This window comes from Quercus robur, chromosome 4 (genome assembly GCF_932294415.1).
Source record: "Quercus robur chromosome 4, dhQueRobu3.1, whole genome shotgun sequence".
NCBI lineage: Eukaryota > Viridiplantae > Streptophyta > Magnoliopsida > Fagales > Fagaceae > Quercus > Quercus robur.
Window position 1 is genome coordinate 86325008 of NC_065537.1, and position 16450 is coordinate 86341457.

The following is a 16450-nucleotide window of genomic DNA, read 5'->3' on the forward strand; positions in this document are numbered from 1 at the left end:
TATTTAAAAATTATTTTGATATAGTATTTTCAATTTTCAATTTTCAATAATAATAAGTTCAATCCAAACGGACTCAATATATGCGATGATTATATGCACATGCCCTTCTACGTGTTGCCACTTGTTAATCCATATGTATGGATGGTTTGGTTGCCACTTGTAGATTGCGTGCAACCGATTGGACCAATCACAGCATGTTGCCAAGCTGAGAAGAAACCCGAAAAGAAACTTCTAAATGACTTGGCATCTTGTGATTGGACTATTAATTAAAACCCAAGAAACAAACAGAGCAATTTGACTTTTGACTTGTAATAATATTTGCTTCCGCTTCTGATTCTGCGTACCAGGTACCTCACTCACCTTCTTCCTTCTTAGCCGCTTAATTCACTCACCAACCTCTCTCTCTCTCTCTCTCTCTCTAGAACTCTGTTAGTTTTTCTATGTAAGTTTCCACTCTCTCTCCTTTTTTATGCTGTACCATTTTTTTTTTTTTGTTATTAATATCAATAAGTACTGTTTGCATGTTTAAAGCTATATATTTTTTTTTGTTGACTTAAAGCTTAAAAGTCCTCTGCAGCTGGGACACTCTTCCTTCTTCAACTTCATTTTACTTCTGTTACTATTTTTCTTCGAAACCCACTTCTTCAAATTTGAAGATTTTCTCTTTTGCTTCTTTGGTTTTCTGTCTAAGACACAGTTCTCTGTGTATATCTGTGCCTGAGTAATTGAACAAATGCTTCAACCATTTTGAGAGGTACATATAATGGCTTAGTTGAGGTATGCTTCACATTGGGATTTGGAAACACTCCATTATTTCTTTTGTTTCTGTACTTCTTTATTACAGAAATAACCAAAAAAAGAAAGGAAAGGAAAAGAAAAGAAAAAATACTGTTAGTATTAAACTTTGTTTGATACTAAGGAAGTGAACCAAAAGAATAGTAGGTAACTAGATACACAGTTTTTGCCTCTTCTGCCTTTTGATGTTTTTTAATATCTTGAATTTGGGGGGAAAAAAGGGAGTCAAATATTGAGTTATGTATCAGTTGGGTGAAGGTTTTTTTTTTTTTTTTTTTTTTTTTTTTTTTTTTTTTTTTTTGAATTTCAGGGGCTTATACTTTTATATATAGTGAAATTGTGGCAGACCTATAATTTGGATTCAAACTGATGGGAGTTTGTCTATTTTACTTGATTGGTTTTGGCAGGTAAACAAGGTGGCTTGAGTTGATATTTGTTGGGGTCTAGAGATGTCAAGTAGAAGGGGGTCTGATCAGCCACCGCCTAGGCGGATTTTGCGGACTCAGACTGCCGGAAATTTAGGAGAGCCAATCTTGGATAGTGAGGTGGTGCCTTCTTCCTTGGTCGAGATTGCTCCAATTCTTCGTGTGGCTAATGAAGTCGAGTCTAGCAACCGAAGAGTTGCTTATCTCTGTAAGTTGCAGTTTTATTTTATATGATTTGAGTTGTATATATGCTTGTATGCTTTGTGTATGTATCTACACCTGATTAAGTATCCTCTTTGATCCACTAGAATTAAGAAGTCAGTGGATTTAACATATTTTAAACTATGTTGATTTATACTTGCTTTGATCTGTATCCAAATAAAGAAAAGAAAAAACTTGCTTTGATCAGTTAGCTGTATATGAGGTAAATATCGGGTCTTCCATTGTTTTCTGGAGGCAGAACTTATGTTGGAATTTGGATTAGCAAAAGTGAATTCAGAAAAACAAGAAATAAAAACATTCATATAAGACATAAAATTTTAACATGGTTCTGCCAAATTTATGCCTACATTCATGGATGATGCAACAAAAATTCACACTTTTACCATTTATTTGGTTTTTTCTATAATCAATATCATATGAGTTTTCTGTTCAATTGCTAAGAAATTCTTTTCTTCATTGCTTCTATTGTTCATCCTAACTAATAAATCACAGCATTTGGTTTTGTCTTTTTTATATGTTATATTATGTCAGAATTTAACATGGTGTATATCTTGTAATGAATACAATGGGATGCTTTCTGAACTCTGATATGTATCTGAACTCAAATGCATATTTATGTCAATGCTGGAATTAGGTCGGTTTTATGCCTTCGAAAAAGCTCACAGACTGGATCCTACATCTAGTGGACGTGGTGTTCGTCAATTTAAAACTGCACTTCTTCAACGTCTAGAAAGGGTAAGCTTTAAAATCACTTGCCCATTAAATCTACTTTTTCTTCTCTAGAAAGAAATATTATTCTAGAAGGATCATGATCAAAGGTGTAACAATTTAAATAAAGAAAAGTCATATACCTGTCATGATTTGCGTTTTTTTAGTGAATTAGTAGTTTCATTCAACTGAATGGAGAAATATTAGAGGAGAAACTGTCAGCACAGTACAAACATACTAGAAGTGAAAAAAAAAAACTGCATACAGAAAAATAAAAAGGGAATATGCCACATACTATGGAGAACCCTGTTCGGAATGGAATTACTCACTTTTTTGCTTGTTTCAGAATGCAATTCTTCATTTTTGTGCTTGCAGCAAGTATCAACCTAACAGCATTCACAATGGTCTGCCAAACTTGTCTCACTATCTTCATCAAACACTCGGTCAATAAAGTCTGCCAAACTTGCTTAGTGAAATGATCACTCAGAAAGTAGGTGACAGCTGCTTTCCAGTTCATTCCTGCAATAAGTGCAGAGAATGTCTCCTGTATACTCCAATTAACCTGTTTGATCCCTGGTTGACAGCTTATTCCTGATTGCAAGTTTGTTTATAAAGGAATGATTTGGAATAGCTTTTGTAAACCATGCCAACTTCCACCAAGAAACAAAGGGGAATCTTGTTCTAAGTACTTCCAAGTTGCAGTGCATTAGTGTTTAGCATCCTTTGAAGGAAGCTAAGAAATTGAGACTGTGGTACTCAAAACAACTTCATGTAGTCTGGGCTGAATAGACAGTGAGTCCTCAGATCTAGCTAGGGGCCAACACGGCAACACCATTTATCATCTTGAAGTTAAAATTTTTTTCCTGTCATTGTGTTTGCCATGCCACAGAGAGCTATATGGTCATATTTAGAATATATATGTTTTTGATAAATAATAAACTTCATTGAAAAAAGAAGAGAAAAAACAGAGGAAAAAATTTAGAATTTGATGGTCCATCAGGATGCCAAAAATCATGACAAAGGAAGATAGTATCTCCTTGTCCCACTGAGAATTTCATAAAAGTTCTTGCTGTGTTTCTCAAGCCGAGGATCCTCTTCCATCCCCATGTGCTCTCTTGTGAGACTCTTAACTGCCCAAATGCTTATTGCTCTAAAAATATAAAGCTTTACCCAAGCAACCATGATAGAGCATGCCTGAGCAAAGAGATTCCATATTTGTCTCATAACTGCAGCTGTGTTATTCTACTCTTCCACCTCCCTCAAACTGCTAGGACCAAGTTAGAACTCAACTGAATCAAGAAACAAAGGAGGACATGGAGTTTCTGACCCTAAGTTCCGATCAGCACTTAGCTCAGAAAACACCTTCTCTAACCAGCATTGGCTGTCAAACCAGAGAACATTTCAAACTCATCTTTTACCTGCTTAATAGTCTCAATGGTGATTTGGTATTTTTGATCTCAGATATTGCTTTTGTGTGATGGCTGACTTTAAATGATATAAATGTTTGGTGCCTTCTATCTGCTTTCTCCTTTTTTTTTTTTCTTTTTTCATTTTTCATTTTTCTTCCTTTTGAAGTAAAACTAATTTGCTCTACCTTAAAAAATAGTCCATAATGTTTCAAGATGTCATTACATTTTGGCTTTAATTCCCTACAATTTCTAATCAAGGGTCTCTATGAAGAAATATTTATTCACTCTTATTTTATTTTCAGGAAAATGAAATGACATTGGCAGGAAGGGCGAAGAGTGATGCTCGAGAAATGCAGAGATTTTATCGGGATTACTACAAAAAGTATATTCAGGCTTTGCAGGATGCTTCTGATAAACATGACCGGTTGGTTCTCTGAGAGAATTGATGTCTAGTTGATTACTTGCTTGATGGTTGGCTCTAGTGCATTATATTTATTTGATATTAAGTTCACGTTCCTGACTCAGTGCCCAACTTACAAAAGCATATCAAACTGCTTCTGTCCTATTTGAGGTTTTGAGGGCTGTAAATCAGACTGAAGCTGTTGAAATGTCTGATGAGGTGAAACTGAATGCATTTTACATCTTACTTCTGAATGATATCAAGTTATTGGGATTTGCTAAAAAGAATACATTTTTTGTCCAAGAACCTTAATGTGCTGTGGTTGCATATTTATATGTGGATATGGTAATTATTTTCTTTTTTCTCTTTTGTTGTGGTAATTGGATAGTATTTTCCTTTTGATTTCTATTGTAGATTTTGCAAGCTCACACTAAGGTCGAGGAGAAGAAACAGTTATATAAGCCTTATAATATTCTTCCTCTTGATCCAGATAGTGAAAATCAGGCTATTATGAGTTTTCCTGAGGTTTGTTCCAGTTTTCTGGTGTGGAATAGTTGATTTTCCTTAGTTCTTGCACACTTTTTGATTTTGAAATTATTCATTTTGCAGATTCAAGCTAGTGTTTCTTCACTTCGTAACACCAGGGGTTTGCCATGGCCAAAGGGCCACCAGAAGAAAGTAAATGAAGACATTCTAGACTGGCTTCAGGCTATGTTTGGTTTTCAGGTGACTTGCCAAATTGTTTGTTGTCCATTTCTTGGTTTCTCAAGTTTAACCAGCAGGATACTTTCCATTTATTAATATACAGAAGGATAATGTTGAGAATCAAAGGGAGCACTTGATTCTGTTGCTTGCAAATGTGCACATAAGACAATTCCCAAAGCCTGATCAGCAACCCAAGGTCTTATTTTTCTTAGATTGCTCGGGATTTTATTTTTACTTTCTGAGCAAGTCTTTAAATTGCCATAACATACACTACTTTTTGCCACTTTAGTTGGATGATCGTGCTCTGACAGAAGTGATGAAGAAACTTTTTAAAAACTACAAAAGGTGGTGCAATTATTTGGATCGCAAAAGTAGCCTTTGGTGAGGCTTCCTATTTTTTATTTATCTATTTCTAAAATATGTTTTTGTTTAATTGCCAAGTGGATTAGATATACTGTTGTGTGCAACAGTGCTACACTGCTGCTTCCTTCTGCTGTAGTTGGTACTTAAAAGCACCTTATTTTTCACAGTTCGTGTATTGTCTATTCTCTTTCATGCTCTTACTTTATGGTTTTTTTAATTGGCAGGTTACCAACAATTCAACAGGAAGTGCAGCAGCGAAAATTACTGTACATGGGTTTATATCTTCTTATATGGGGAGAAGCTGCAAACTTGAGATTCATGCCGGAATGCCTTTGCTATATTTATCATCATGTATGTACAGTTCAAATTGTACATGAAATTGCAACAAGAGAAAAAAGAATAATTTTTCTTTCCCATTTCTTTAGGGCACTAAATCGTAAGGAGATGTATGAGAGATTTAGATACTTATGAGAATTAATTCAAGTGTGAGGATGTTGGCATGATAGTTGAAGGAGCCAAAATACAATAAAAAATTTACTTTTAATAATTCTTTATCAGATATTAATGAGAGATTATAACTGAAAGAAAATGCATAATTTGTTTTTTCATTTGCCTTTTGATGTGCCATATTGAGTAGTTGGAAATGCCTAGCTTATGGTGTCGAGGACTGCATGTTTTGTTGCTATTTGCAGCTTTATGATCTATTGGTAGGAGAGGTTTGGAACTTTGGAAGATATATGAGGGGTTGAATGGGCTGCAAGAATATGCAAGTCAACTCACTGACTTGGTGGTGTTTTTAAATTACTTTATACAATGTGATAGAGGTGCCATCATAGGCTTTCATGTGCTTGGTTTTTGATATTCTCATAGACTTCATAGGTAGTTTAAATTTGCAATCTACAGACTTAATAATAAATGTATTAATCAGTAAGCAATATCTACCTCATTCAGTCTAAACATTTTGATGAGTATGTATTGATCATCTCCAATTTTTTCTCTTTCCCCCCTTGTTTAGGAAGCATAGATAAAGGCTTTTCTTTTAAAATAATAATTCCATAAATAAGCCTTTAACAGCTTTTTCAAGTTATGTGATATTGTCAAGTGTCTAGTCATTAGAGTTTGGAAGGCTTAAATTATGCACTGATATCATTGTACTAATTCTACTGTTGTAAATTTTCTAAAACGTTGATTATAATTTCCATAAAGTTTTTTGTAGTACATTCTGGCCATTACCACGTTTGATACATTGTGCTTTACACTTGATAAAAATTTCTGTAGTTAAGTTGCGGAAGTTTGGGTCTCAGACCAAAAAAGATAAATTATAGATACTCAGAACAATTTTTAATAGACTTGCTCTGAATTTTCAGGTTCTTAAACACATATGTTTCAAATTTATTTATGCTAACATTGAAATGGTTACTATCATTGATCATTGAGTATAATTAATTCTTTTATTGATTTTAAGTATAATTATTCAGTTGTTGTACTCCAATCTTTATAGATGGCGTTTGAGTTGTATGGGATGCTGGCTGGAAGTATCAGTCCAATGACTGGTGAGCCTATAAAGCCAGCCTATGGTGGTGACGATGAGTCTTTTCTAAAGAAGGTGGTAACTCCCATATATGAGACGATAGCAAAGGTGTTGCTTCTGCACATTCTTTTGGGTCTATAAAAATGCATGTTATTATATTGATATATGACTGCTTTGTCTTACCATTTGTTTTGTGATTTACAGGAAGCTAAAAGAAGCAAAGAAGGAAAAGCAAAGCATTCTCAGTGGAGAAATTATGATGATTTAAATGAATATTTCTGGTACTATGTGTTTCTTTGTTTATATGAGTTTCGTATGTACAGAATGTAGTATATTAAAAGTTATGTTGGCGTGAATTGTAGGTCAGTTGATTGTTTTCGGCTGGGTTGGCCTATGCGTGCTGATGCTGATTTCTTTTGCCAACCTCCGGAACAGCATCGAGTTGACAAAAAGGATGTACGTTGTAATTTTGGGTTATATGTTGCTTGTTTGTTAGTTTTCTGGACTTATTAATCTTTCTTTGCAACATATGAATCTAAATTATTTCTTTTATTAATGATTTTTTTTTTTTTTTGAATCTTGACTTATTTCATTGTACATTAATGAAATATTGTCCCTTGATGATACAAAGAATTTTTCTGCTCTATTTTCAGCTATATTTATACAAGAAATGTTAAAGTTGTGTCTTGAGGAGTCCAAGAAAAAGCTTCGAGGGTCACCCTTTGGGTTTATAATTCAAGGCGGAGACATACAATCTGTCTCATGCTTCTAGCTATATTTATAATATTTGCCTCTTACATGTGGGTGCAGCTTACATTATTTATGTCCATTACTTACATGTACAGATATACTGCTTAGGTGAGGAAGAGTTAGAGAAGAGAAATATGAGGTTGGGGTAAATAGGGAAGAGCCCGATGTAACAAAAAATAAGGCTAGGTTACTGTAATAAATGGACTAGAAGAGAATGGAGAAGAAAATTGAATCCAAGAAAAGAAAGCCAAAACCCAGGGTTTGGGTGAAAGATATAATGAAATAGGTTAGACAAGAGCCAAAAAAAAAAAAAAAAAAAAAAAAACACTTGCAGTACTAGGCTTTGCCATAAAGCTTAAGTGGGATAGGAGAGCCTTACGAGAATAAATCCTGAACAAGTTTTGAACTGGAGTTCAACCAATCAACGACTTACGGCCAGGAAACAGAAGTGAGTAAATTATAACCAGTGTTTAAGTTGAGGAACTATTTAGATCAAGAGAAAGCTAGCAACTATTTCAGGAACTTAAGTAAAAGCCACAGCTGAATTTGTCCAATCAGTCCTTTCAAACTAATTATACAGAGAGCAGGAACACTATAAGGTAAATAGAGCTACCTTTGAAAAAACCATGCACAGAATGATTTTTCTTTTTTTTTTACTTGTAAATAAGAAATTTTTGCAATGAATCTTAGCTGTAGTAAACCACCAAAAACTAACAACAATACGACTATATTAAAGGAGACAAAGAAGAAAGGATTGAAATATAATGACTGAACCAATAAGAATAGAGAAAGGAAGGGTTTTACCAGGTTGTGGGGTATGGTATTTTCTTTAGGAGGATAACGGTAGTAATGGCCTACGTGGTTACCTCCACATGGTTTCAAGTCTTCTTACTCTGATTTAGACACTCACAATGTTCAGATTTTACCTTAGTGTTATTCCCAAAAGCTAGACACAGCTTCTAATCTCCTACATGGTTACCTCCACTGTTTGTGCTTCTTGATAACTTGTAAAGAATAAGGAATGCTAGTTATGTAGGATGTGCTTTAGCAGATACTCCACTCTCTTCATCCTCAAGGCTGCATAACCTGATACAAAATTGGGTGAGGATCTTTAAGAGAACCTGCACATGAGCCCTTATTCTCTGGATTAAGGCTCTGAAGTAACTGAAATATCCTTTCCTGTGTGTATGTGTGGATACACAATTCAGGTACAGGAGTTCAAATATGGAAACATTGATCCCTTCCTGAGAGCAGTAATGACTTAAAACTACAAGTAGTAATAACATAGTTAGACTCAACAGCTATAGCTTTTCCGGCTATATGTTGCTGTTTTTGCATCTATACATTTATATTCTGTTCTTTGTCTTCCTAAATGCCTGCATTATCGTAATTGTCATAGTCAATGATATAGATCTTTTATGCAATATGCCACTAGTCCATTTAGTTTCTCATTCTTATTGATGGAGTTTACTTAATTAACAACATTCTTTTAATTTTGGGATTCATATAGCTGACACCTATCACTCTGGGACTTATATATATGGGTTGGTGATGCAGTTCATTTTTAAAGATAATTGTTTACTAGTGCTTATGTTGTATGATAAGTAGATCCTTTCACTTGTAACAGAAAGTTAGTTAGTTGATAGGTTGTTAGTTGTAAGTACAATAACCTATTAGTTAGTGGAGATGTTTGTTAAGCTTTGGCCAATCACATGGCAGCCATATAGTAAATTCTTGTAACTAACTTTTTAGCCAATCAGCAGCCTGCTTATGTATCTATAAATAAGCAAGGTTGCTCTCATTGTAACTAGTTGAATTTGAATTCAAGAAATTTACCTATGAGGTATTATTTTAAGAGTGTGTCTCTTAAATAGATAGTTCATTCTTTTTTTTTCTCTAAGCAACTTAGCTTTCTAAAACATCTTTTCTTTTCACCATTTTTTCCTCCATCAGTTGGGTTCAAGTAATATTTAGTATAATTCTAAGCAATATTACACTATTTAATATCTTTTTTTATTGGAATTGAATTTTAACAAATCCTTTGCTGGATTACATTTTCTTCGCATACCCTCCATGCTTGAAAATTTTCAAAATTATTAAAGATCTATAACTGTATCATCAATCAAATCAAATGTTTAGATTTCAAGTTTTTTATTTATAAAAGATGAATTTATGGATTGAATGGTAAATAACATCCAATTGATATACAATTTGGCATACATGTTAAGAACATAGAGACCATGTAAACCAACTGTTAGATTTTCAATGTATTAATCCAATAACAAGTAATTAAGTGGTATGACATTGCTTAAAATTATATTTGGTGTATGTATATGTATATATATATATATATATATACATAAAATATCAACTTAGTTGACCATGTTGTCAATACTCTAGCTTGTAAATCCTATTCGTCTTCTGTTGTAGAATTTAAAACCCAATTGTTGGAGTTGACGATGTAGGGTTTTTAACAACTATAATTCGCAAGGTTTTTAATTTTATTTAATTATTTTTAATCTATTACATTATAGAAATAACACTTCTAAATCTGTCAACCTGATTTCGACTAAATATATTGCATTTCTAATGTTGGAAATTGTTGATATTCAGGATGAGAAACCTTATACTGGGGATCGATGGATTGGGAAAACTAATTTTGTTGAAATACGCTCAGTTTGGCATATCTTTAGAAGTTTTGATAGAATGTGGAGCTTTTATATTTTGTGTTTACAGGTAATCCTCTTTCTACTTTTCTTATCATTGTGTTTCATGCATTTTATTCCTGCCTAATATTATGAACAATGTTCTAATACTCTGTCTAATTTAGGCAATGATCATCCTTGCTTCGAATGGGTCAGGGAAATTAAGTTCCATATTTGAGGGTGATGTTTTCAAGAAGGTGTTGAGTATCTTCATAACTGCCGCATTATTGAAGCTTGTACAAGGTAGAAAACCAGTTGAACGGGTTCTGTTGGTGCATTATTTATTTTGAATCTCATGCATGTGGATAAAACTATATTTTTCTTTCTACTGATTCCTTCTCTCCTACTCATGCTTGATCTCTGTTCTTCAGCCTTAGAGAGTATGATTAAATGTTTTTATTTGAAAATTTCCACTTCGTTTTCGTATTTATCTGGAAGTTCACCAGAGTGGTGTGGTGATTCTTTTGGAAAACAAGCCACAACTGCTCTGATCTGAAATTTTTAACTGATATTGAAAAACTCCATCTTAACCCTTAGTTAACTGAATGGTGGAATTGTTGATTGAATGAACAAGTTGATTACGGATTCTATGCATAAGCAGATATGACAATCACATTTACAGCACGTCAAATCTAAAGCAATAAATATATACAGTAGTAAAGTGCACACAAAGATTTAGTAACAAAGTGGGAAACCAATAAAGAGCATTTCTAATTAATGGAAAAACCACTTGAAGAATATAATCCCATTAGAAAATCCACTATAAAGGAACAGTTATATTAGTCTACACTCACAAAACCTTTTTAGTCCTAGAGTCTCCATGTAACCTCTGCAAATGCACCGCTTGCCTTCTTACGGCTGTAATCATAGGACCTCTAAAATCCTTCTACAAGAATCTTCTTGACGAATGTCACAATCACATGAACCAGAACTTCTAGTTCTAGCACTCCAATGAACTTCTTGTAGATTTGCTTCAATGAACTCACTAGAAATGATCACTATGATTTCAAAATGTCTCACAAAAACTCTCTTTCTCATCACAAGATGAGAAGGTAAAATCTATGTATTTTTCAGTTTAGCACAAGGAGAGAAAGGATCTAGGTTTCCTCTATATTGCTATGGAATGAAAGCCCTTCTCTTTTTTAAAAACTTCATGCATTAAGTGGTTTATATAGGTGCACAAATTAGGGTAAAAGTTAAGCATAAATCCTTCTACTAGCAAAACTTGGATTGCATGTCCTGATGATTTTGCTTGACTTGGATTGCATTATTTTCTTGCTTGAGTGAGTCTTCATTTCGCTCGTGTGAGATTCATTTTTCTTGAATGAACTTAGTCACGCTTGAGCAAAATATGAAAGATTTGTTCTTCAATTCTTTCAACAGAAGCTCTTGACGGACTTTTTATGCTAAGCCAAAATACAACCAATTCAAAAATGTTTGACACACGTTGTCATAGGAAGCAGCCAACACTAAAAACCTAGCAGATATTTTTTCATTGGAATTGCATCTAGGGGTCATGGAAAGCTAGGGTTGTGGGCCAATTTGATAATCTATGATTTATGGGTTCTTTAATCTGAAACAGGATTGTCAAACACTTCCAAACGACACCCATGTCCAAACCAAAAAAATACCGTTTTTGAATACATCTAGAATTATAAGATTGTTAAAAAAAAAGTTTCCTTATTTAAGTGCTGCATTATATATAGTTTTTTGGCATGCAAGCAGTCAAATAAATATCTCAAATATATATTCAGTAACATACATGCCATCTCTACATGTCTTGATTTTTGGGATTTACCATGTATGACACCCATATCGAACTGTGAACAAATAGACCTGTCTATGTCCAAATCAATTATCTAGAAGGAACATCAGCTCCATATGAATTAATAAAACTGTTTGGGAGTTCTGTTAAATTGAGGAAAAGAAAAATAATTTATTTTTTCTCTCTCTTCTTCTACTTCTTAGGCATGATGACATCAATTACATTTTGCCACAATTCATAATAGTAATAGATTGACTAAAATTTACACTGACTGTCAACCTACCGTAACTTTCCACCTTTCTCTAGACTTGTGACTAGCTGTAAACAAAATATATGACACTAAGCATAGACACAGGCAGAGTTAAATGATCGATAACAATGACCCACTAATCTACTCAAGGAAGTAGCATGTGGCAAGAATTAATACAATGCACCAACAAGAGTTTACTTCTCCACCAAGATGTCAAAATCATTAACTATGTACGAAACTTAAAAATAATCTACTCAAGGAAGTAAAATGTGGTAAGAATTAATACAATGCACCAACAAGAATGTACTTCTCCACCAAGATGTCAAAATCATTAACTATACACCTAACTTTAAAAGGGAAGAAGAAGAGGATGTATTTTATTGGGGCCCAAAATAGAGTTAGTGAATTCGAGCACCTCGATTACAAGATTAACTAAAATATCAGAATGTGTCTATTAGGGAGATAACACCTTGGGGAATCTCCAATAGAGTAATTAAATATAACGTGTAGGGATACCACTTAACCTAAAAGACTTAAGCCTGTGGGTATAAGCCTAGCTATGTTATATTAACCACTCACTCTTCTCATTTATATTCAATGTGAAACTTCACTCCTTAACCAATCACACTAGTCACATATGAATGTCACAACAACTGTCCCCCTTCATGTGTAGGTCTTCTAGCTACCAAGTCACTTATGGCACTTTAGTTAGTTTTCCCCTTGAATGAAAGCCTTTTTTTAGCAATCCAAGTTTCATATATCATCATCACCAATAGTGTGCCCTTTACTTGACCATGATTGGGGCAAAAATGGGAGTTTTCCTTGCACAACTTTGGGAGTCACCAACATGCACCTAGTAGAACCCTTTATTCAAACATGGGTGGAAGCATAAGAGTTTTCCTCATTCTACTTGGTGGGATCCACAAACAAACACTTGCCCTCAAACCATTGGCTTTTGATACTACTTTTTGGGGAGATAACACCCTGAGAAAAGTCCAATTGAGTAGTTATTATAACATATAGGGACGCCACTTAGCCTAGAAGTCTTAAGCTTACGGGTATGAGCTTAACTATTTTATATTAACCACTCACTCTTCTAATTAATATTCAACATGGAGCTTTACTGCTTAACCAACCATGCTACTCACACATAAATATCATAACAATGTCTTATGGAAGAATGAGAAATTACCTAATGCAACCTAGGTAATTATTTAGACCCCTAGTTTCATGAATATATGATTAACCCATTGATATAAGCATAGCTACCAACAATTTCCGGATAAGAACATTAAGAAAATTAAATGAACAAATCATAGGAAATAACAGAACTAAACCAAAGATAACACTGGATTTGTTGTTGAAGAGGAATTCAGCAGAAAAACCTTTTTATGGCTAGCTGCCGAAATGATCCACTTAGTATAGACAGTTGCAGTACAAATTGACACTCAAAACCCTCAAGTCTAGTGCTTGAGCTCTCCAAGCTCCTGGTTGCAACCAACTTCACCTACTCCTTTCTCTAACTTAGGGCTCATTTGGGAGGAGGGAATAAAATGGAATGAAAATGAATAAAAAGAATCATTTTAGAATATTTTTCCATTCCCTTGTTTGGGAGTTTTAATGGAGGAAATGAAAAATTTATTCCCTTGTTTGGGAGTTTAAGTGGGAGGGAATGGGTATGAGGGAACACCCATTCCTCTTTATTCCCTTAAAATTTCAAATTTTCATTCCCCTCCGAAATTGGGAGGAATGGGTGGGAATGAAATTAGATTTAATGATTTTTTTACTAAAACTTCCAAAATACCCCTATATATTCAATTCTTTATTTTAAAATAGGGGTCTAATAGTAATATTGTCATAAAATGATTCCATTCCATTCCCTCCATGTTGCTTCCAAACAAGATTCCTTACATTCCATTTATTTTCATTCTTTTTCATTCCTTTATTTTAAAACATCCAATCAATGATACTTAATTCCATTCCATTCTTTTCCTTTTACTTAAATACATTCCATTCCATTTCATTCATTTCCATTCCCTTATGATCATTTCATTTCATTCCGTTCCATTCCATTCCATTCCCTTATGAACTCTCAAACGGAGCCTTAGTCTCCAAATCCACAACCAAGCACCAATTGCATCTTCAAGCCACCATGGTTGAAATGGTAGTGTTCCTCTGATTCCCAAGGCTGCAATCAGCTCTCACAGCTCAAAGGTAGTGATGGGCATGATGGATTTAATCTCCTTTCAAGGATTTGAGGGAAAGGCTAAGTGTTTGGCTCTCATAATTTGCTGGGTTTCTATAAATTTTTTTATGGGAATTAGGGTTTACTTTTGTGGGAAATGAGGCTTATAGAGAGGGTAAAAATTGAATTCTCTCAAGTTTTGATAATGTCAGCCCTGCACGAGTTAGGCAAAACTCAGATGAAATCCATCTCAACTAATTTTCAAATGCAAGCCATGTGTCAGGTTGGAGGACCAAAGTGCAATTTCAGTTCGTTGGGTTAAAATAGATTGACCCCGGTTAATTAATTCAATTACCCAAGTTGATTAATTAGGTCAAATTACATGCAAATTGTGGAGGCACCAATAAATCATCAAATAAACTAAATACAGTAAAAATTAAATTGACACGGTGATTTGTTAATAAATGGGGAAAACTTCTTGCAAGGTAAAAACCCCACCGGGTGAATTTAAGGTCACCACTTCCAAGAATCCACCAATCAATAATCAAGTTGTTACCGATTGTCCCAAAAGTTTAAGCTCTTAGGAAATGGTGAATTTAATCACTTAACCATAAGTCTAACACTCCCCCTCACTTGTGAGTCTAAACTTCCTCTTAATAAGTAGGAGCTCAACAAGTGGGAATTTAACATTTTAAATGGGAGATAGAGTAAAGCCAGGGATCGAACGCAGGATCTTCTGCTCTGATACCATGTTAAATTACCGATTGTCCCAAAAGTTTAAGCTCTTAGGAAATAGTGAATTTAATCACTTAACCATAAGTCTAACATGGTGTACAAACACAGTTGCTTCACATAGAGTATATGAGTCCTAAGTCTCTGTTTTCGTGTGTGATGACTTTTAAAATATGCTTTATATATGACTAGGGTTGTGAGAAAAGAAACCTTAATCAAATTAGTCATCATGGACCGAATTTTAGATCTGGAAATTCTGAAATCATAGATCTTGATAGATCAAGTTTCTCCATTAATCTTCGATATTAGCATTTGTCTAGACTTAATGAGACAACTTTTCTTCATTTTTTTCTTGGATCAATCTTCATGTTTTTAACAATACCACTTGATATGTTTGAACAATATACTCCTTGATATATTAAACTCAACTTAGATCTACCCAATTACAAGTAAAGTGTATTTGTCAAAGAGTTAGTCAATTACATAGAAAATATGACCCTAACACAGTCAACCAAAATTCCTCTTTCAGCAACTCCAATTTTTAGCACTAGAACTACCCCAAATACAACCCACTCAAAACAAATTACAATGTAATTGAATGAAAATTACAACCAAATGTTGACACAGAATTAGCCAACAAGAACACAAGACTTAACTAAGAATGAGGTGAAAAGTCCCTAACAACCATCAGTTCTCTTCAATATTTGCATGGTCTTAGTCTTTTTAAGTCTTCCTTCTTTTTCTGTTAACACCTGTTTAGGTTTTTTATTTTTATTTTTGTTGCCTAAGCATATTTTAGTTTTGCAAAATTTATGGCATTTTCTTAAGAAGCCTACCATATCCTCCACCTATGAAGCACAGGTTCGTTTCTGGATTCGGGTGCAGGGTGTGGGACTCGGCAATTTTTGAAAAAGTAGGGTGTGGGTACAGCGATTAAAAAATTATTAAAAATATTTTTACTTATATTTTCTATATATTTTTACTATTAAAATATTCTTAAAATACACTTTACTATGGCCTTGGTTCACAAAACAAAGAAAGAAGAAGGCAAGAAATACAAAACAAAACAAAACACAAAACAAAAAAGAAAACACAAAAGAAGCAACAAATATTCAGAATAAAATTGAGGAAGGACAGATTTAGGATGTTTGGGTCTCATTCAAAGCCGATTTCAGCTGTTCCGGCATGATTCAAGGCCGATTTCGGCCTTTTTCGACCGCCGGTCGATACGATCCGATTTGGCTGATACAATCCGATTCTGGCTGAATTGGTGCGAACCAAAGCCGAGTCGGTGCGAATCTCAAAAAAAAAAAAAAAAACTCAGACGCGGCACCGACGTGCAGGCAGCCGCGTTGATGGCCGCATCCCGCATCGGGCCACGTCAGACTCCAGTGCGGCACCCTCCCAGCCGTGTCAGGGCTTCCTAGTCCTCCACATACGTCTTTACATTCAATTATCAATATGACAATCTCCTGCTTTATAAGATAGTTCTGATTTGAATTTTT

The 16450-nt window shown here is 34.3% G+C and overlaps 1 protein-coding gene across 2 annotated transcripts in view; it reads left to right on the forward strand.

The window, feature by feature from the left end:
- Positions 1-563: 563 nt before the first annotated feature.
- The window catches only part of LOC126724162 (callose synthase 1-like), a 29877-nt gene continuing 13990 nt past the window's right edge, over positions 564-16450 (forward strand). The window contains exons 1-15 of one of the 2 annotated variants that reach the window (XM_050428505.1): positions 564-777; positions 1203-1428; positions 2077-2177; positions 3862-3983; positions 4085-4178; positions 4374-4484; positions 4569-4685; positions 4768-4860; positions 4954-5045; positions 5252-5378; positions 6529-6666; positions 6763-6839; positions 6921-7014; positions 9922-10044; positions 10139-10256. In XM_050428505.1, the coding sequence (XP_050284462.1) occupies positions 1245-1428; positions 2077-2177; positions 3862-3983; positions 4085-4178; positions 4374-4484; positions 4569-4685; positions 4768-4860; positions 4954-5045; positions 5252-5378; positions 6529-6666; positions 6763-6839; positions 6921-7014; positions 9922-10044; positions 10139-10256 (1591 nt within the window). In that variant the 5' untranslated portion in view covers positions 564-777; positions 1203-1244. The remainder of the gene's footprint in view (positions 778-1202; positions 1429-2076; positions 2178-3861; positions 3984-4084; positions 4179-4373; positions 4485-4568; positions 4686-4767; positions 4861-4953; positions 5046-5251; positions 5379-6528; positions 6667-6762; positions 6840-6920; positions 7015-9921; positions 10045-10138; positions 10257-16450) is intronic. The other variant, XM_050428506.1, reaches the window with a different exon arrangement.